Source organism: Chiloscyllium plagiosum, chromosome 11, assembly GCF_004010195.1.
Source record: "Chiloscyllium plagiosum isolate BGI_BamShark_2017 chromosome 11, ASM401019v2, whole genome shotgun sequence".
NCBI lineage: Eukaryota > Metazoa > Chordata > Chondrichthyes > Orectolobiformes > Hemiscylliidae > Chiloscyllium > Chiloscyllium plagiosum.
In genome coordinates, this window is record NC_057720.1 from 58,093,662 (window position 1) to 58,115,232 (window position 21,571).

Genomic DNA, 21,571 nt, shown 5'->3' on the forward strand with positions numbered 1-21,571 from the left:
ACTGATTCCAGTCTCGCTAGATTTCCTTGATGCCACTTTCAAATTCTCACTCTCACCTCACCTCTGGAATTCAGCTCTTTAGTCAATGTTTGAACTAAGTTGCACCGATGGAAATTAAACAGTGTGTCAATGAGTAGGTTGTAGTGAAGCAAGTAGTGCTTGACAGCACTGCTGGTAATAGCTTCCATTACTTTACTGATGACCTAGAATAGACTGATGGGGTGATAAGTGGTTGGGTTGGATTTGTCCTTCTTTGTATGCACAGTACAGACTTAGGCTATTTTCAACATCGTCAGGTAGATGTCAGTGTTGTAGCTGTACTGAAACAGCTTGGCTTGGTGTGCAGCAAGTGCTGAGCACAAGTCTACCATACTCTTGCCAGAATGTTACCAGGGTCCCTAACCTTTCCAGTACCTAGTACCTGTACCCGTTTTGGGATATTATGTGGAGTGAATCGAAGTGGCCAAACTCTGGTACCCGGTGATGCTGGGAACCTCTAAAGGAGGCTAAGATGGATCATCCACTCAGCACTTTTGGCTGAAGATTGTTTCAAATGCTTCAGCCTTGTCTTTTGCATTGATGTGCTGGGCTCCTTTTTTCTTTAAATTAAAGTATGGGATATGGATGTCAATGGCTGGCCAGTATTTTTTGCCTGTGACCTGCCTTTTTGAACCACTGTCGCCCAACTGCAATGAGATGACGCACAATACTATTAGGGAGGGAATTCCTGAATTTTGACCCAGCAATAGTGAAGGAACAGTGATAAATTTCCAAGTCAGGATGGTGAGTGGCTTGGAGGTGAATTTGAAGGTGGTGGTGTTCCCGTGTATCTGTTGCTCTTATTCTTCTAGATGGAAGTGGTCATGGGTTTGGAAGCTGCTGTCTAAGGATCTTTGTTGAATTTATGACACTGCATCTTATAGATGGTACAACACTGCTGCTACTGAACATCAGTGGTGGAGGAAGTGAATGCTTGAGGATGGGGATACTTGTCAATGAATTAATTAACTGTCCAACTGCAATTCATGTCTGGTTGTAGCAGCACTGCAAAATTTTGATTTGATTCACTGTTTTCTGATCAATTAGTTCAATCTATCATACTTTCAACTGTTGAGCATGCATGTAGCTCTGCGATGGATAATGTAACACTAACACGAGTATTTATAGCAGGTAGAGCTATAGCTCATTCTGGGAAGCACATTGGCTGTTACCTGGACTGCTGACATTCTCATGCCTCTGTTGAACTTACAGCCATGTTACCTTCTCCCTAGCTCCTGTTTGGAGTTCATACCTATGCTCCATGCGTTGAAATTGCTGTGAAGTGAGCATGCACTAAAATAAATCAAAATTACAACTCTCATGGTAGGTGATTTCTTCTTGCAGATCTATTAGTCGGAAAATGCAGGGCCATCTCAACTGTGAACAAATAAAACTGAGAAATAATTGGGAAGTTTTATCCATCCTCACAGCTCCCATTGTTTAATGCTAACCTACAGCATTCCTTCTAATCAATTCCAATAGTATTGAGTTTTCGGTTCTTTCTTTAACAAATGTTTAAGATTCTATACAAGTTATTGTTGCTTGGATGAAGTAATTGAACTCTGTTTATATAATCCAGGCTCCCAATAGTACAGAAATTTAGAAATTCCTTAAAAAAATTTCAAATCAATAGCTACTTTATGCCTCTGTTCCTTTTATATCTTTTATTGTGTGCATGCGTTCGGTTGTGGGGGGGTGCAGTGAAATGAGGAAATAGGAAAAATTGTCAATTTTGGCATCTCTGCTCAAGGACTGATCACCTTACACCTTCCCATTTAAGGATCACAGCATGAATGCAATAATTGACTTCCATCAATAGCTGTCCACCTCAGCGTTTTAAGCAACGTTTCAAGAAAGCACTATTTCATGACATCTAAGTTTATTTCTCCAAAGTGTTTTCTTTTCCTGGGTATAATGGAACAAGCTTATTTCAAAGTTAGATTCAAATTAAATACATTTACAAATATTCAACTGAGCTGGACTCAGTCTGGTTACCTAAGTATCAAAGCCATTTTAGCACAATTTGTTTGCTTCCCAACAAATGTCCCATTTCCACATTGCCCTCATGCCACAACAAAACGTATGACTAATACAATAAAACACAACAGGGATGACATTCCAGGAACTGTGCATACAGCAATGCTGTTAATATATTTTTTAAAATCTTAACAATTGCTCTACTGTGTTGCCAAATAATAGTTAATGACATCTGAGGGAAGCCCTAATTTACGGAGTTAGTTTTCTAACAATAAATGGTATTTGCTTCATATTCCAAATGACAGAATTTTCAATATGCACTCAGTTCATAAACTTCATTTTGAAGCTCTGCAGAAAGGTAGTGCCTGGAATTCTATGGATCCAATGCATTAATGTGTTCTTTCCACAGCTTCTAAAATGTAACCAACTATATCATCCACCTGCATCCCACAGCCCTCGCCCATCTAACTTCCTGTATGCAACCAACCAAATCAACCCTATCAGTATGAGACAGCGGATGAACTGGAGATAGGCATGCGTTCCTTTCAATGAACTGCCTATTGCTGAAACACAAATACACAATCAGACTGCTTCTTGGGTGGGCCCAAAGATAGGATTACATTCCCATGGGGGCCTCTGAGCTTTGCAAACCTTAGGCTAATTGATCAGTTCTTCTTACCTGTTGCACCAGTTAAGAAATAGGACTGACCACACAGACAGACAAAAGGACATCTTTATATAGCACCTTTTATGATCACAGGACATCCTGAAGCATTTTACAGCCAAAAAATTTATTTTTAAGCAGCATAGTCGCTGCTGTAATGTAGGAAATGCAACAGCCAATTTGCACAGACCAAGTGCCACAAAGAGCAATGGAGTAACAACCAGATAATCGGTTTTAGTGGTGTGAGTTGAAGGATAAATTATTGGCCAATATTCTTAATCAAAATAATGCCACAGAATCTTTCACATTCCCCTGATACAGCAGAAGAAACCTTAGTCCAATGTCGCATCCGACAGTGTGACACTCCCTTAGTGCTGCACTCGTGCATCATAATTTTTATGCTCAATCCTGGAGTGGGGCTTGAACCCACCACCTTCTGACTCAGAGGGAGAGTTCGACCAATAGCTTACACCACAAGCTAGGAAACCCAATTACTGACTATCAAACTGTCCACCAGAAAGTGCCTCTAAAATTAACAAATTTGTTCTGGGATAAATTCTCAGTTAAATAATTGCGTGCAACATAGCAAATCAATCAGTAAATTTCAAAGTTTTCAAATATCGGATGATTTCTTATCTTCCAGAAAAATCTGCAAGAATTGTTATGACTTGCACAACTGAGTTGGGTGGAACTAATATTTTCACCTGTGTCATAGGTACTACAGAAACTTGGCTGAGAGAAGGACAAGACTGGCAGCTCAATATTCTGGGTTTTGGATGCTTTAGGAAGGATACAAAGGAAGGCAAGAGAGGAGGGAGAATGGTACTTTTGATTAAGGAAAACATTGCTACAACAATTATAGAAAATATTTCTGAGGGATCAGCCAATGAAAATATATGGGTTGAAATTAGAAATAAGAAAGAAACGATCACCTTGATGGGATTGCACTACAGGCCCCACAATAGTCAGAGGGAAACAGAGGAGCAAATATAAAGCAAAACCTCAGATTATATGTAAGAATAATAGGGTTGTAATAGTAGGGGATTTCAATTTTCCCAAACATAGACCGGGACTGCCATAGTGTTAAAGGCTTGGATAGTGAGGAATTTGACAAATGTATTCAAGAAAATTTTCTTTATCAATATGTAGATGTATCTACTGGAGAAAGAGCAAAGTTTGACCATCTTTTGGAAAATTAGACAGGGCAAGTGACTGAAATGTTAGTCTGGGAATAATTTGGGACTAGCAGTCATAATTCCAATAGCTTTAAAATAGTTATGGAAAAGGATAAACCTTCCATAAAAGGAAAAGTTCTTAATTGGAGTAAGGCACATTTTAACAGTATGAGACAAGAACTTTCAAAAAGTTGATTGGAGTAGACTGTTTGCAGGTAAAGGGACTTCTGGCAAGCATGAAGTTTTCAAAAGTCTGATTACAAGAGTTCAGAGACATTATATGCTTGTTAGATTGAAAGGCAAGGCTTGTAAGATGAAGGAACAATGAAGGAGAAAGTGAGGTCTGCAGATGCTGGAGATCAAAGTTGAAACTTTATTGCTGGAACAGCACAGCAGGTCAGGCAGCATCCAGGGAACAGGAGATTCGACGTTTCGGGCACAGGCCCTTCTTCAGGAATGAGCAGAGAGTGTTCAGCAGGAGAAGATAAAAGGTAGGGAGGAGGGACTTGGAGGAGGGGAGTTGGCAGAGGAGATGACCTGGGGTGTGCAGTGAGAGAGGGACTCACTGAAATCTTTGTAGAGAGAGGCAGAGAGCTTCTTCGGCCCAGAGGTGCTCTCTGAATTGCTCCGCAAGTAGGCGGCCTGTCTCCCCAATATAGAGGAGGCCACACCGGTTGCAGCGGATGCAGTAGATGATGTGGGTGGAGGTGCAGGTGAATCTGTGGCGGATATGGAAGTTTCCTTTGGGGCCTTGGAGAGAAGTGAGGGGGGAGGTGTGGGCGCAAGTGTTGCACCTCCTGTGGTTGCAAGGGAAGGTGCCGGGAGTGGAGGTTGGGTCGGTGGGGGGTGTGGATCTGACAAGGGAGTCGATCTGACAAGGAAGGAACGATGAATAAGAGATATTGAGTTCAAGTCAAGAGAAAAAAATAAAAATACGCTAGATATAGACAACTGGGATCAAATGAATCTCGAGTACTTCTTATCAGGGAAATCAGGAGGACAAAGTGGGAATATCAGAAAGCCTTGGCAAATAAGGTTAAGGATAATCCAAAGGAGATTCTACAAGTACATTTAGAACAAAACAGCAACTGGAGAGAGAACATGACTCCTTAAAGACCAACACAGTCGTCTTTGTGTGGCATCTCATGAGATGGGAGAGATATTAAATGAATATTTCACCTCCACTTTTACAATGAGAAAGAAACGGAGGCTAGAAAACTCAGGAAAATAAATACTGATGTTTTAACAAGAATTCACATTAATAGAAAAGATTGTGTTGGAGGTCTTGGAAAACAAAGATGGATAAATCTCCAGGACCTGGACAAGGGTATCTCAGGATATTGTGAGAAGTTAAGGAGGAAATTGCGGGAGTCCTAGCAGAAATATTTATATCAACTATAAGCACTGGTGAGGTGCTGGCTAATGTTGTACCTTTATTTAAGGAAGACTGTAAGGAGAAGCCTGAGAACTGTAGACCCATGAACCTGATGATGATAGCGGGTATGTTGTTGGAGGTTATTCTGAAATATTGGATTTACATGCATTTGGAGAGGCAATGAATGATTAGGGATAGTCAGCATGGTTTTGCGTGAGGGAAATTTGACTGAGTTTTTTTGAGGAAGTAACCAAGCAGATTGATGAGGGCAGAGTGGTATACATTGTTTACCATAAGACCATAAGACATAGGAGTGGTAGTAAGGCCATTCGGCCCATCGAGTCCACTCCGCCATTCAATCATGGCTGATGGGCATTTCAACTCCACTTACCCGCATCCTCCCTGTATCCCTTAATTCCTTGTGACATCAAGAATTTATCAATCTAAACTTTCTACATGGACTTTAGTAAAGCCTTTGATAATGTTCTGCATGATAGATTAAATAGTAAAGTTAGACCACATGGGATCCAAAGTGAGCTTGCCAATTGGATATAAAATTGGCTTAACAGCAGGAGACAGAGGGTGGTAGAGGAGGGTTGTTTCTTGGACCAGAGACCTGTGACCAAAAGTGTTTCCCCAAAAAGGGATTAGACTGGGTCCACATTTGTCATTTCTAGAAATTACTTGGATGAGAATATAGGAGAAGTGGTTGGGAATTTTGCAGATGACAACATGGTGCTATCATGGATAGTGAAGAACGTTATCTCAGATTACAAAGAGATATTGATTAATTGGCTCAATGGGCTGAGGAACAGTAGATGGAGTTTAATTTGGAGAAATGTGGGGTTTGCATTTTGGCAAATCAAACAAGGACAGGACTTTCACAGTTAATGTTAGACCATGGGTAGTGTTGTAGAATGGAGAACAAGGGGGCAAGTACATAATTCTTTGAAATTGCAGCATTTAGCACGTTTGCCTTCATTGCTCAGACTTGAGAATAGGAGTTGGGACGTTCATGTTGAGGTTGTACAGGACGCTGTTGAGGCCTCTTCTGGAGTAGTGTGTGCCATTCTGAGTGCCCTGCTATAGGAAGGGTATTATTAAGCTGGAGAGGGTTCAGAAAAGTTTTACCAGGATGTTGCTGGAAATGAAGGGTTTGAGTTATAAGGAGAGGCTGGATAGGCTGGGATTGGATAGGGTGGCACAACATTAGCTACCCCCCAGCACCTCACCTGTGGTTATAGATGATATAAATATTTCTGCTAGGAGTCCTGCAATTTCTTCCCTAACTTTCCATAATGTCCTCGGACTGTTTTCACTGAAGCACAGGAAATGGAGGGGTAACCTTAAAGAGGTTTATAAAATCAGGAGAGGCAATAGAATAAGATGAACAGCAAAGGTCTTTACCCTAAGGTTAGGGAGTTCAAAACTAGGGGGCATGAGAGGCAAGTTTTGTTTGTAAACACAATATGGTTAGTGGATGGATTGAACTGCCAGAGGAAGTGGTGGATGCAGGTACAGTTACAACATTTAAAAGACCTTTGAGTAAGTACATGAAGAGGGAAGGGTTTGGAGGGATATGGGCCAAACACAGGTGGGACTAGTTTCGTTTGAAGATGGTCAGTGTGGACCAAAGGGTCTGTTTCCATACAGTGTGACTCAATGACTTTGTCTGTACGTAAACAAAAATCTCAAAAATTAAATGTTTAGACTTCTATGAAACTTGGCGCAGATTGGAAGAACCAATTAGCTGAAGATCTGTGTATTTGTTAAGACGGAGATAGTGCGGATGACTTTCTTTTAGAATGCTGTCAGTCGTTTTACTTAGAAAGTTGTTGGTCATTTTAGAATGTTCTGGATGGTCTTATCTGTTGAGGGACAATTTGTAACATCTGTCAAAATGTGAGCAGACTTCTTAAGAGCAGGTTGCTGGACTGAAACCTCTTCAGTAAAAAGGAAGCTGTTAATTTCTTTTTCAGCTTTGCTGTACAGAATATCAACCAAGCATAGAAAAAATGTCAAGAATGAGCTGTGTAATTGTAATAACCTTGAGCTTACACAGCTTGTATGTGTTCCTACGTGCTCCCTTCACTTGTTAATACAGTCTTGGAAATTTCACTCAAGAGAAATGGAAGACATATGAAACAAACATATAAACAAGGACAGTCAGGCAAAGTTCCTTTGGTTCATCCAACTTGTTCCACATAATTGATACCTTGTGTAACATAATTTATACCCTCTGCAAGCCCTGCAGGATCTTCAGGGAGGTGAAAAGGAAGGCTGCACAAATACACATGTAATCTAATCAGGCAAGTGATCAAAACAAGTCCAGAAGAACTCTGTGGTCTGAAATTCTACTTTTTCTAAGAGGTGATGTTCACCCAAACCAAAGGGAGGGCCCGCTCTCACTTGCCATACACTTAATTCTTTTTGTAGCCGATCTAAGTAACCCAAAGATGGTTTACATTAGAAATTGATCTAGTGGCCCTCCTCTGGACCTGTGCCAAAGCCTTAAGATCACCCATATAACCAAAATGCATTCCAAGTGAGATTTTATCATGGTCTTGCATAAAGACAAAATAGAATACCTCCTCATCGTCCTATGGAAGTACCCCAACAATACATTTGCTCTTTCAAAGCATTGGTCATGTACCTCGATATAAGCATTTGAATCAGGAACAAAAGTACATCATTCGGCTTTTCTGGCTTACCTCACCAATCAATAAGCTGCTGATCTGTTTACAGCCTCAACTCTACCTCCTTTACTGTTTGATTTGCTTGTCAAGCAAAAACCCATCTAACTCAACCTTCAAAATATGAAATGACCCTGTTTTCATTGCTAGGAAAGAAAATTGCATAATCCTGAGAAAACAAAATTCTCTTTATCACCATCTAAAATGGGAGTTCACCCATTTTGAAACTGCCTTGTAGTTCTAGATTCTCTCACAAGGAGAAAACACCCTGTCGAGTCTTCTCAGGATCTTAACATTTTAGTAAGAGCACCTCTTATTCTTCATGGCTACAATGGATATTTACAATGGAGCCAATTCAACCTTTCCTCATAAGACATCACCTTCATCCCAAAATTAGTCAAATGAACCTGGTCTAAAGCTGCTCCAAACTCTTGTACTTTTCTAAATAAGGAAACCAAAATTGTACAATGCTTTCCAGGTGTGGTCTCAACAATGCACTGTAAAATTGAGCAAAATCGCCTGCCAGGGGAGGAGGAGGGCAGTACAGTGGTTAGTACTGCTGCCTTACAGCATCAGGGATCCAGGTTGATTTCACCCTCTGGCAACTGGCTGTAAGGAGTTTGCATATTCCCCTCATGTCTGTATGGTTTTCCTCCGGATGCTCTGGTTTCCTCCCACAATCCAAAGGTGAGTTTAGATGGATTAGCCATGTTAAATTGCCCATAGTATCCAGGGATGTGCAGATTAAGTGGATTAACCAGGGAAAATGCAGGGTTACAGGGACTGGGTGGGATATTCTGTGAGGGGTTGGTGTAGATTTGATGGGCCAAATGGCCTGCTTCTACATATTCCAACCCTCTTGCAATAATCTCCAGCATTCCATTTACCTTCCTAATCAGTTACTGTATTTACATGCTGACTTTCATATATCACACCACCAGATCCCTCTGTACCTGAGTTCTGTAATCACTCTGTATTTAAAAAACATGCTGCTTGCACTTTCCTACATTATACCCCATCTGCCAAAATTTGTTTCCACTCATTTCAGCTTTTAGAGGTCCTGATTCCCTCTCCATAACTTACTCTCCTATCTGGTGGGCAGCACGGTGGCACAGTGGTTAGCACTGCTGCCTCACAGCGCCTGAGACCCGGGTTCAATTCCCGCCTCAGGCGGTTAACTGTGTGGAGTTTGCACATTCTCCCCGTGTCTACGTGGGTTTCCTCCGGGTGCTCGGGGTTTCCTCCCACAATCCAAAGATGTGCAGGTTAGGTGAATTGACCATGTTAAATTGCCCGTAGAGTTAGATAATGGGTAAATATAGGGGTATGGGTGGGTTGCGCTTCGGCGGGTCGGTGTGGACTTGTTGGGCCGAAGGGCCTGTTTCCACACTGTAATGTAATCTAATCTAATCTATCTTTAGGTCATTATCAAATTTACCAAACATGCATTTGATTGCTTCATCCAGGTCATTGATATAGGCTGTAAATACTTAAGACCACAGTACCAAACCATGTCACTCCCATCTATTACATCTTGACAACCTTAAAGTGATCAAGTTATGCTTATTTTGTTTCTTGTTAGCTAACAAATCCTCTATATGGTCTAATACGTTATCTATGATAAATCATGAGCTCTTACTTTGTGTAAGAACTTCTGATGTAGTGCTTGCTCAAATGCCTTCTGGAAATCCACAAAGCACATGCATAGGTTCCCGTTTATTCACGTTCTTTGCTACTTCAAGAAATAACTCTAATGTTGACTCTACTTGATTGTTTCATGATTTCCTAAATGCACTGTTACAACTTCCTTAATAATGGATGCTAATATTTTCCAATGACAGGTTTTAGGCGAACCAGCCAGTCATTTTCTGCTTTCCATCATCGTCCATTTTTGAATAGGGGTGTTACAATTGCTGTTTTCCAATGGAACTCTTCCAAATCAAAGGAATTTAGGAAAATTAAAGTCAATGTATCTATTATCTCAGCAGCCAATTCTTTTAAGTCCAGATGTTGAAATTCATCAGGATTGAGGACTTGTCAGCCTTTAGTTCTAATAATTATCTCACATATCCTTTCCATGGCAACTCCCTCACTTTAACTTCTTGATTCACACTTCTTTTGTTATCTGCTTCTATAGCAAAGACAAGCACAAAGTATCTGCTTAATGCATTCACCATTCCTTTACTCCCTATTATTAATTCCCTAGTCTCTCTCTCTAAATAATGAACACTTACTTTAGTTAAACTTCCCTTTTTAATTTCCTGTAAAATCTCTCAAGGTCTGCTTTTATATATTCAGCCACCTTTATCTCATATATTAATTTCTCTGCGCCAAGTTATTCTTTGCTTTCTTATGTGTCTAATCTGACGAGCTACCACTAATTTTATACGCTCTCTTGTTCAACTGATGCTATCCATTAGAAATCTATATACGGGGGGCCCTGATTTACGAATGTCTGACTTACCAAAACTTGTACTTATAAATGCAATCCCATACAGAATCTGATATATGAATGTTTCCTCCACTTACAAATGGCTATTTTATACTGTCTGACACAGTGTTCCATCTTGTGTACAAACTGCCTTAACTCATGAACACAACACCTTCACTACCCAGGAGTCACTGTACTAGAATGACCGGATCACACTTGCACTTTTTTTTATAAAATGTCTTTCCTCATAGGGTGTGTGAATGAGCATACATGCACCCACATGCATAATATTATACTTCCCCAAATCGACAGCACTCATCAGTCAGAAGCCCAGTCTTCAGATGTCTAAGATCCACCTGAAGCAATGAAACATCAACTGTAGCCCTGACACTTACACAGATCTTCGCATCATCTGTCATTTTACAAATCATGCCCTCAGCACCTACATTAAGAACATAAATAAAAACAGAAAAGGGCACCAATCTCTACGCCAGTCCCTGAGGCTCATCACTGGTGATCAGGCTCAAGACAGTTCCAAATCTATAATTACTTCCTGCTTATGCCCTGAAGCCAGTTTTCAATATATCTCAATATACTATCAACACTGCCAGAGTTTTAATCCTATACAGAAGCTTCTTATGTGACACCTCATAAAAGCTTTTCTGGGAAGTCTAAATTGCCATCATCCATGACCTCAGCAAGTACTTCAAAAATAAAAAGACATTTTAGACCTTTTTTTCGTGAAGTCAAGTCAGGGTATCTGAAAGTCAATTACCTTCCATTCAAGCAATCACATAGCCCAAATAATTCCCAAAATTAAACTAAAGCAGTTCTCTTTACTTTTGCAGCTTGGCTGTCAGGAGTCAAACGTTTGATACTGTGTTGGTTCAGATGATGAAAGGTGAGTTACAGGAGGTACTGGAGGATAAGTACACCTTTGGAATAATATCCCATCAATAAGCCAAAGGAGATGGAGTGGATATTCCCTTTTCTTCTACACACAGTGACTATCCATTTCACGTGGGCAACCATCAAAACCAACTGGAGGAGAAAGTGAGGTCTGCAGATGCTGGAGGTCAGAGATGGAAATGTGTTGCTGGAAAAGCGCAGCAGGTCAGGCAGCATCTAGGGAACAGGAGAATCGACGTTTCGGGCATTAGCCCTTCTTCAGGAATGAGGGAAGTTGGTCCAGCAGGCCAAGATAAAAGATAGGGAGGAGGGACTTGGGGGAGGGGCGTCGGAAATGTGATAGGTGGAAAAAGGTCAAGGTGAGGGTGATAGNNNNTGAGCTACAGGGTGGTTGGGTTGGTTGGTCTGGGTGTCCCAGAGGTGTTCTCTGAAACGCTCCGCAAGTAGGTGGCCTGTCTCCCCAATATAGAGGAGGCCACATCGGGTGCAAAGGATGCAATAGATGATATGTGTATCAAAACCAACTGCCCACTTCAGAATGGCAGCACTTAAAATCCACCTCAGAGAAGTAGAAAATCAGCGCCAATGACTTCTGACAACATCCAGACAGTGCACTGAAGGCTTGCTTGATTACATTAAATGCAGTGGTAGGCTAAAATGTTGACCATTTTTGAGCTGGAGTGAGAAACAAAATATTGACAACTCCGGTATGATTTGAAAGTATCTGTAATAAAATTAAGCAATATAGAAAAAGTCAATTGACAATAATAGTTTGACAGCCTAGTACTCAAAAATACCTTCAAAAAGAACCAAAAATGTTATAAAATTGGAGTGAAGGAGAAAGGTCTTGGTGGAATTAAATTGATCATTTGAGTGATGACATTTATCTTCTTGGAGCAAAGGAAGTTCACATTCAACCCATGACAGATTTTTGAAAGCGTCAAATTAGTTCCACTCTTTCTTCAGTTCTGCAAATTTATCCTTTCCAAATATATCATTAATGTGTGTACAACATGCTTTCAAATATTCATTCTACTTAATATTCTACTTGAACCTCATCAGGTAAAAGTTGCTGCTGTGGCCCTGCAGAAGGAACAATAATCTGTTAGGGACATAGTCAACCAATCATTAGAAAATCTCTCATTGACTGGCCAGGAGGCATGAAGAGTCTAATAATAGAACTGAGAGAGAAAAAAATAGAGGTAAATACACGCTCTAAAAGAAAATGCATCAGAAGATATTAACAATTTGCTAAATATTGAAGCAACTCTCTCCTTGACATTTTGCAAAGGATACCAAGTGTAAAGTTCAGTTATATAAGCAAACCAATTGTAACTATCTGAAGTAGCAAGCTGCTGCCAAATCCAAGCTTTATTTGGCTATATATCAAGTCAATCATATTTACTACCACATCTCTCCCTTCTGCAGCATTATAGCCATGTGATTTGATTCCCAGTGAGAAGAGAGAGAGAGAAAAAAAAAATCAGCAGTGTGCTTGGTCTTAATTTGGAAACAGATTTGGCCGACATCCACCAGTTCTTGGAGTCTGTTCAAGTAGCCAAATACTGGCCAACAGCCCACGACAATGCAATGAACTGTCTCATTTGCCAAAAGTAGGAATATTTTTGGTCAATATGGAAAAACTAGGTAACAATAACAAAAGCTGCTCTTCATGCAGAATTCTGTTAAACAGTTTATGAGGTTCATAAGACAATATTGTGTTTTGGAACGATGTCTTCATTTAATTTAAAATGAAGCTGATCATGTGAACTACTCTGACTTCTGTCTGAGTGATTTGATTGTTAGTGATTAAAGACAGCCCAGATTCTTTAACTATGAGGAAGGTACAAAATGTTTACTCTTGGATCAGTGGGTATCCTGTGTGCTCTCAGTGGATTAACTGCACGTCTCCAAAGTCCAAGAAATGTGCAGAGAATTACAGGTTGCAAACAATTGCAATTTAAACTGTCCATTTAACTCAAAGATGAGAGAGAGTTAGGCTTTCAAGGATAACTTGCAGCACCTCTCCCTGCATACAAAGTCTATATGGTTCACATTGCTATGGTGATCAATTTCACGGTTGCAGGAACATCGGGAAAGCTTTTTGACCTTTTGAGCCTCCTCCATTTTGGCTCTTCTAAAATATCTGAATATCACAAACAGGTCAGTCTGCTGGACTGTGGGATAGAGGGATTAGTAGGAGGGTGAATGTCTTGATATTCAGCATGCAGGCTCGTATTCTGATCAAAAACCTAAACCCATGTGAAGATTTTTATTTCATTCATTCAAAAGGTTGTGGGCTGCGCTGCCTGGCCAACATTTATAGTCCACCCTTAATTGCCTTTGAGGCGGTAGTGGTGAGCCGCCTTCATGACAAACTGCAGCAGTTTATTTGATGTAGATACACCCAGTGCACCATTAGATGATTGACTTGGAGAGAAATTTGGAGACGGTGATATACTCATGTAACTGCTTGATTTTCTGGATGGTTACAGTCATGGGTTTGGAAGTGATATTGAAGCTGGAACATTCACCTAGCTTGTGTTCGGGGGAAGAGCGGTTCGGGGTTAAAAGTTACTAGGCTGAGACGGACAAACAGTAGAAGTAAACCCCAAAAAGGTTAAGCCATTATGGACTAGTATTGAAAGAGCTGAACTCATACTTAAAGGACAGTGTAATGTTTACCTGTGAAGTGACTACAGGGGACTCAGTGATAGTAATCCTGTTGATTACCATGTGGAAAAGGTCAGATTCTCTCTCACTGGAAATGGGTATTCTTTGATGATTGTGTGGCATAAATTTTACTTGCCAGCTCCAACCCAGAAGTTGTATAGGTCTTGCTGATTATGGGCATAGACTACTTCAGTTTCTGTGGAGTTGTAAATGATGTGCTAACTGTACAAATTATCAGTGAACATCCCAATTTTTGACTTTATGATGGATAAAAGTCATTGTTGGAGCAGTTTGGGATTGCACCCTCAGCAATCCTGAGGTGACTGACCTCCCACAAGTGTCTTCCTCTGCACGAGGGAAATTTCTAATCAGAAGACCATTTTCTCCAATACCTTCACTTGCCATCAAAATTGCAAACTTCATTTTCACCTTTGCCAGCATCTCAGATTGACATCATTTCCACAGCAGTACAGGTTTCAGAACTACTGAGGCCTTTTGTGGCTTTTTGGCATAATGCTATACAACCAAAGTCATATCTTAAATCAAATGGGTTTATGCAGCATTACCAATGTGATATACCATTATGAAGTAAAACAAAATGAGACCATTAGCAGCAGAGTTAGTTTGCTGTCGAATTGAGGATGTTGCAAGGTCCCTGCATGTCTTCATGTAACTGAGCAGGTCAATTTATAAATCCACATACCTTTGGACATGTGGGACAGGGCAGCTTAGGAGTCAGAGGGTATAGAAGTGCAGGATTTGCCTATTTATCTTTCCTATTCTGTCAATGATCTGCCTCATTGTTAACATTCTGGGACTCAAATTGCAATGGAGAAGTATATCACCATTCTGAACAGTTGCTAGCAAGTTCCTTTCAGTCATTGAGATCAATGCTGTAAAGACAGCTTGGGGTGCTTTTAGAGTCAGAGTCATAGAGATGTACAGCATGGAAACAACCCTTCGGTCCAACCCATCCATGTAGACCAGATATCTCAACCGAATCTAGTCCCACCTGCCAGCACCCGGCCCCTATCCCTCCAAACCCTTCCTATTCATGTACCCATCCAAATGCCTCTTAAATGTTGCAACTGTACCAGCCTCCACCGCTTCCTCTGGCAGTTTACTCCATACACACACCACACTCTGCGTGAGAAAGTTGCCCCTTAGGTCTTTTTATATCTTGGCCCTCTCACCCTAGCCAGCACCCGGCCCCTATCCCTCCAAACCCTTCCTATTCATGTACCCATCCAAATGCCTCTTAAATGTTGCAACTGTACCAGCCTCCACCACTTCCTCTGGCAGTTTACTCCATACACACACCACACTCTGCGTGAGAAAGTTGCCCCGTAGGTCCTTTTATATCTTGGCCCTCTCACCCTAAACCTATGCCCTCTAGTTCTGGACTCCCCGACCCCAGAGAAAAGACTTTGTCTATTTATTCTATCCATGCCCCTCATAATTTTGTAAACCTCTATAAGGTCACCCTCAGCATCCGATACTCCAGGGAAAACAGCCCCAGCCTGTTCAGCATCTCCCTATAGCTCAAATCCTCCAACCCTGGCAACATCCTTGTAAATCTTTTCTGAACTCTTTCAAGTTTCACAACATCTTTCCGATAGGAAGGAGACCAGAATTGCATGTAATATTCCAACAGTGGCCTAACCAATGTCAAATCATTTATGTAAATGACAAAAAGTAGAGGACCCAGCACCGATCCTTGTGGCACTTCATTGGTCACAGGCCTCCAGTCTGAAAAAAACCCTCCACCACCACCCTCTGTGTTCTACCTTTGAGCCAGCTCTGTATCCAAATGGCTAGTTCTCCCTGTATGCTATGAGATCTAACCTTGCTAATCAGTCTCCCTTGGGGAACCTTGTCGAATGCCTTACTGAAGTCCATATAGATCACATCTACTGCTCTGCCCTCATCAATCCTCTTTGTTACTTCTTCAAAAAACTCTATTAAGTTTTTGAGACATGATTTCCCATGCACAAAGCCATGTTGACTATCCCTAATCAGTCCTTGCCTTTCCAAATACATGTACATCCTGTCCCTCAGGAATCCCTCCAACAACTTGCCCAATTGCATCTTCTTTGTCCTCCCCTCAAGTTCTGGCTATTGGAGAGTTGCGAAAACAGGAGCTGACAGGGAAATGCTTTCTCGTTATCTGGATGCCGTGTTCAGACCACTAGAGTTGATCTGAGAGATATTTGGCCTGAATACTTATGGAGCTAGCATCAAGGAGAGCACAGGTATTTGTTTAATGATTCTTCCATTGAACTGAGCTAATGTTGCTGGTGGAATGCTAGCTCTAAGTTAATTTTTCTGCCAGTCTTCTGCATCGCTGATAGACAACCCAGCTCTCAGAGCAGTATGTCAACAACCACCGTGCATACTTGGACTTTTAGTCGTGTATGTGCTATTGAGCTTACTCAGCTGACCTAGTGTTCGATAGCCTTGTCAACGGGGATCTTTTCAGAGGGACAAGTGCCAAGGTATCAGCGTGCTCAGCATATTCTGGAGAATCCCTTTGAATATGTATTGAAGCGGAATATTTGACTGACTATAAATCTGGCCATTTGAACTTCATTCTGGCGCTGTTCAAGGACAGTCAACCACTGTGAGATATAGAATTGAAGAGACTGAGAGTGACTTACTAATTTAGTGCAAAGTGGGCAACAATACTGTGGACCTCCACATCCTGTAGATCACATATGTCTATGGTGGCCAGTTTAGTTTTAACATGGAAGTAACTGAGGTTAAAGAATTTTCCATGGAGGTGTATTTAATATTCACACCAGAGAGTTGATCTTTGATGATGTGAACAGCCATTGTTAGGGAGAATATAACCCATATAGGAGCTATCACACAGGCTTGCTACACACAGTTCTGGATTGTGAAGGCTACTGTTTCAGATCTCTCATTCATGATAGTTGCAGTCACATCATAATGAAGGAATTAAGAGATAGCTTCTTGGTCAGCAGAGTCTCTGTAACACAATCCACAAGATCTCAAAATTTACTGAACTTCCCTTTGAAAGGTGCTTGCAGTATGCTGGGTTCTGCTTCAACAATGTTACTGGATTGTTGCTCATTAGTCAGTTTACTTGAAATTGTCAATAGAGTTATGGGACTATGGAAATAAACATAGGTCAATGCCGTTTTTAGGGTGACATTCACATGAGCAAAAGTTTCCATCAGTGCATGGTAATCAATAGCAAACAGTCTTGGTCGCTTGACCCTAGCCTAGCTTAAGCTACTTGTAGTGCTCCCACATTACGTCAATTGAGAACAGTCAGGCATGATTCAAGAACTAAACTCAGCCTTCACAAGCAGTATGATTCGTATCAGATCAATAGTTTAATTAGCTGCCAAATCACAGCAGGAGGGGAAAACATGAGCTTTAGAGACTACAACTCCCATTATCTAGGCAGAGTTTGAGTACAGAACAAATTCATTTGATTACAGTTGGAATTCCACAACTACACACCTGCTTCAAAATGTGCCACGACATTGATGACATGAGAAAGTAAATAAACTCTCCAGGCTTTCAATCAGAAGTCAACAAACATCACAAGTTGAATATTACATGGGCCTGAGGATCTGGCTGACAGCTACACTCATGCAAGTTATCAGCTATGTGACTCATGCAGCTAAGGGGCCTTAGATCTTACAAGGTGAAAAAAAACCCGACAAGTTTGCCAAGGTTATTCTCTGCCAGATGCTTGGCAACAAAAGTAGATTGCTATGAAAAAGGGAATGAAACTTCTTACTCACCTGCTGGACTTCTGTTTCTCCATTGGAAATTTTTTCAGTGTACACAAATGAGTTGTAGATTGTCTGGAAACAGAACAGAGCAGGACAGATTAGAGGACAGTTACGCACAAAAAAAAAGTTCTACACTGAGTGCATCAAAACTGCAGCCCTTTAAGCCAAGGTTATTACAATCATATGTGAACTCTCTAGGTCTGAAGATTTCAAAGGAGCTATGTGTAAGAGTTGCCACCTCAAAGTCCATTAATAGTTGCAATTTTGTATTTCTGCAGATTATTTGGAACATGATTTCAAATTGATAAATGGCCTTAAGTTCCATGGTGCAAATCTTGGCAGCCTCTGAATACACAAACTCTAAGAACCCCCAACCTATAGATTATGTTTTGTCTTCTCAAATTTTACCTGCACTCCCAAAAGTGAAGACTCATGTTGGGGTTGGCTCCATAAATGCTGACTACAATCAAGTTTCTGAACCAAGCAGAACATGCAGGCAGTTAGCTGAATAGCCCCAACTCCGGGGCTGATTGAAGAAGATAAATCAAATCACTTTTTCCTGCAATGTGCTTTGAACATGCTACTTTCCAGTGCAGCCCCTACCCCTGGGACTGAGAGACCTGGGTTCAAGTCCCACCTGCTCCAGGGATGTCAATAACATCTCTGAACAGATTGATTATAAAAAGAAAGGTTAAATTTAAAAAACAGTTCAGGCTGATCAGCTCCAAACTTCTAGGCTGTTCCTTTACCCCTACCGCACCCCACCCCAAAAATGGAGTCTAGAAAGCTTGCTGCAGGTGCTTTTAATATAAAGAGGGCTACAACAGGGTTTTGAAAAGTAAAACATGAAAATTAAAGCTTCTAAACAAATGAGCCTGGTTTATAATGATCCTGGTTTATTTCAAAGACTTAAAATGCATCACTTTATTTCTTAAATATCTTTTCATTTACAATTGACGAGGCATCAGAAAAATTGATTTAGTAGATCTTTTTGAAAAAAGAAAAAAAACCTTCTCTTCCCAACTTAATCAGAGCAACCATTTTAAAATAAAGACTTTTCCACAGTTAGGCTATCCCCATTATACTTTTTAAAACAGTTCCTCAGGACCAAGGGAGACTTTCTTCCACTCCACTTCAATGGCTTTTGACAAAGTTTTGAAGTCCAATCCACAATCGGCAGACTCAGCCATGTGTGAGGCAGGTGGAGGTTAAGGCTCGAGTCACTGAGTTGTTGAGAGGATGGTGTGCTCCCTACAAGGCCTCAACTTTGCTTCTACATATTCTTGATAAAGTCTCAGTATGTTGTGCACTCTCTCAGTCACAGGCCAGAAACCCCTATGAATTGACGAGGCCATTTTTAGGCTCCTCCAGGATAGTTGGAAGCCAATCCTGAAACATTTTTGCTGTGCTCCTGGTAGCGGCTTACCATATCCAAGTTCTGGGCAGAGCAGTTACTTCAGATACTGCATGTTAGGCATTCAGATGACTTGCCCTGTCCAGTGTATTAGCTTTAAGTGATTAGCACTGCTAGATTTCAAGAGGATGCTACTGTTTCACTGCTGTTACTTTTCCCAGTGCCTTGAGGTGCGGGCTGTAGGCTGTTCAAGTCTCTGAAGTGTATAGGAGCTAAGGAACGAATTGCTGCCTGGGAAACCACAACCTTTGTTTCAGGTTTGAGACCCTGGTTACCAAGTACTTTTAGCCTGAGTTAACTGAAGGCTGAACTGGCACACTGGAGGAGCTGATGATCATTTCATTATCTCAAATCATGGAAACTGTCCATATTTACTTACTGAGGCTCAATGACTGAGACTGCAGTCACTCTGGTTTGGATTAAAGGTGACATTAGTTGAACAAGTTCCTACCTGCTCAGTAAATTATCTCCACACCTATCAGTAGTTTGCTGGTTGTGAAATGAAATATTGGAGTAAGGGTGATGGTGAAGAGCGATAATATAAAAACACAGCCTTGTTTGACCCCGGTCTTCATAGAGGTAGACTCTTTGTTGGTAAGGATCACGGATTTTGTTCTTGATCATAATATTCAGAAGAGAAATATCTGATTTTTTACTTTATGACAGCCTTCAACTTTGTCATTTGATTATGACCTCAATGAATCACAATTTTCAATATTAGTCCTTCCTTGCTCTGAAAATAAGCTTTTAACAATCAAGCTTGTTATAATTATTATTTCTCAATTTAATCTCTTCTGGCATCTGCATGAATTATTACAATATCTTGCTTTGGTGTTTCATCCAAGTTTCTAAATTTATGCAAATCATTAGTTGGGCCTCAGTCAGAATATCGTCCTTTTTTTGATATCAAGGATGAAGAGGAAATGTGTGTGAAACTGGAAGGTTATAGGAGATCTCACTTTTTTAAAATCACAAATGCTTTGATATATTACATAAAGTTCCTTTCATTTATCAGTGACAAAACTGAAGACCGCCACAAGACGAATAAAAAAAAGCCAAGGTAATTAGGACATAGAATGATCTCTGAAAAATATTTTGGATGTAGAATTTAGATAGCTTCAGAAAAGAAAATAAGTATCTGAGAAAGAAAACCAGGAAAGGATATAGAGAAAGGTCCATGAAATTGGACCAGTCATGACTATCAGAAAGCTGCTGCAAACTGGTTAAATGATGATATTCTGTATATTTTCAAGTTTCTAGTTTTTAAAAAGAAATTCTATGATTAACAAATGTGATTTCTGATCCAAAACTACGAAAGTAAAACCTCTTAGGAGAATGCTCTGTTAAGTATCCTAGTTGAAACAACTTTAGCTTGATTGAATTTCAATCATGTTGTTTACTTAATGCAATTACCCTACAATGAAATGGATGTGTTTAATTCACTCGTATGTGTCACTGGCTGGGCCAACATTTATTGCCTGCCCCTAGTTGCCTTGAGAAGGTGATACTGAGCTGTCTTTTGAACTACAGTTCACATGCTGCAGGTTGACCCACAATGCACTTGAGGGAATTCCAGGAATTGGATCCAGTAACAGTGAAGGAATGGTGGTATATTTCCAAGTCAGGATGGTGAGAGGCTTGGAGGGGAACTTGCAGTTGATGGTGTTCCCATGTATCTGCTGCCCTTGTCCTTCTAGATGGAAGTGGTCATAGGTTTGGAAGGTGCTAAGGATCCTTGGTGAATTTCTGCAGTACATCTTGTGTTTTCTTCCCTTTTTTCCTGAAGTCAATGATCAGTTCTTTAGTTTTGCTGACATTGAGAGAGAGGTTGTTATCATTGCACCATGTCACCAAGCCCTCTATCTCCTGTCTGAATTCTGACTCATCGTTGTTTGATATCCATCCTACCATGGTGCTGTCACCAGCAAATCTGTGGATGCTGTTCATGCGGAATTTGCCAACACCAGTGGGTATACAAGGAGTAATGTAGAGGGCAAGGACACATCCTTTGGGGGCCCTCAAGTGTTGAGAGTTATTGTGGAGGAGGTGCAGTTGTCCATCTTCACTGATTGCGGTCTGTGGGTCAGGAAGCTAAAGAGCCTGCAGAGAGCAGACGAGAGACCAAGGTCCCAGTTTTGAGATCAGTCTGGAGGGGATAATGGTGTTGAAGGTGCTGTTGTAGTTGTTGAGTAGGAGAAAGCGAAGACTGCAGATGCTGGAGAGTCAGAGTTTGATAAGTAGGAGACTGATGTCGATGTCCTTGCTATCCAGGTGTTGCAGGGATGAGTGCAGGGCTCAGGAAGTGGTGTCTGCTGTGGGCCTGGTACATTGGTAAGCAAATTGCAGGGGATCGAGGCAGGCTGGGAGACTGGAGCTGATGTGGGCCATGACCAGCTCTCAAAGCACTTCATGATTATGGAGGTCAGAGCCACTGGGCAGTAGTCATTAAGTAAT

General features: G+C 40.9%; 1 protein-coding gene across 1 annotated transcript in view; it reads right to left on the reverse strand.

Annotated features, from left to right (window-relative positions):
• Positions 1-21,571, reverse strand: part of cachd1 (cache domain containing 1) — a 165,391-nt gene that overhangs the window by 63,510 nt on the left and 80,310 nt on the right. Inside the window, exon 2 of the mRNA XM_043699442.1 lies at positions 17,713-17,775. Coding sequence (XP_043555377.1) covers positions 17,713-17,775 — 63 coding nt within the window. The remainder of the gene's footprint in view (positions 1-17,712; positions 17,776-21,571) is intronic.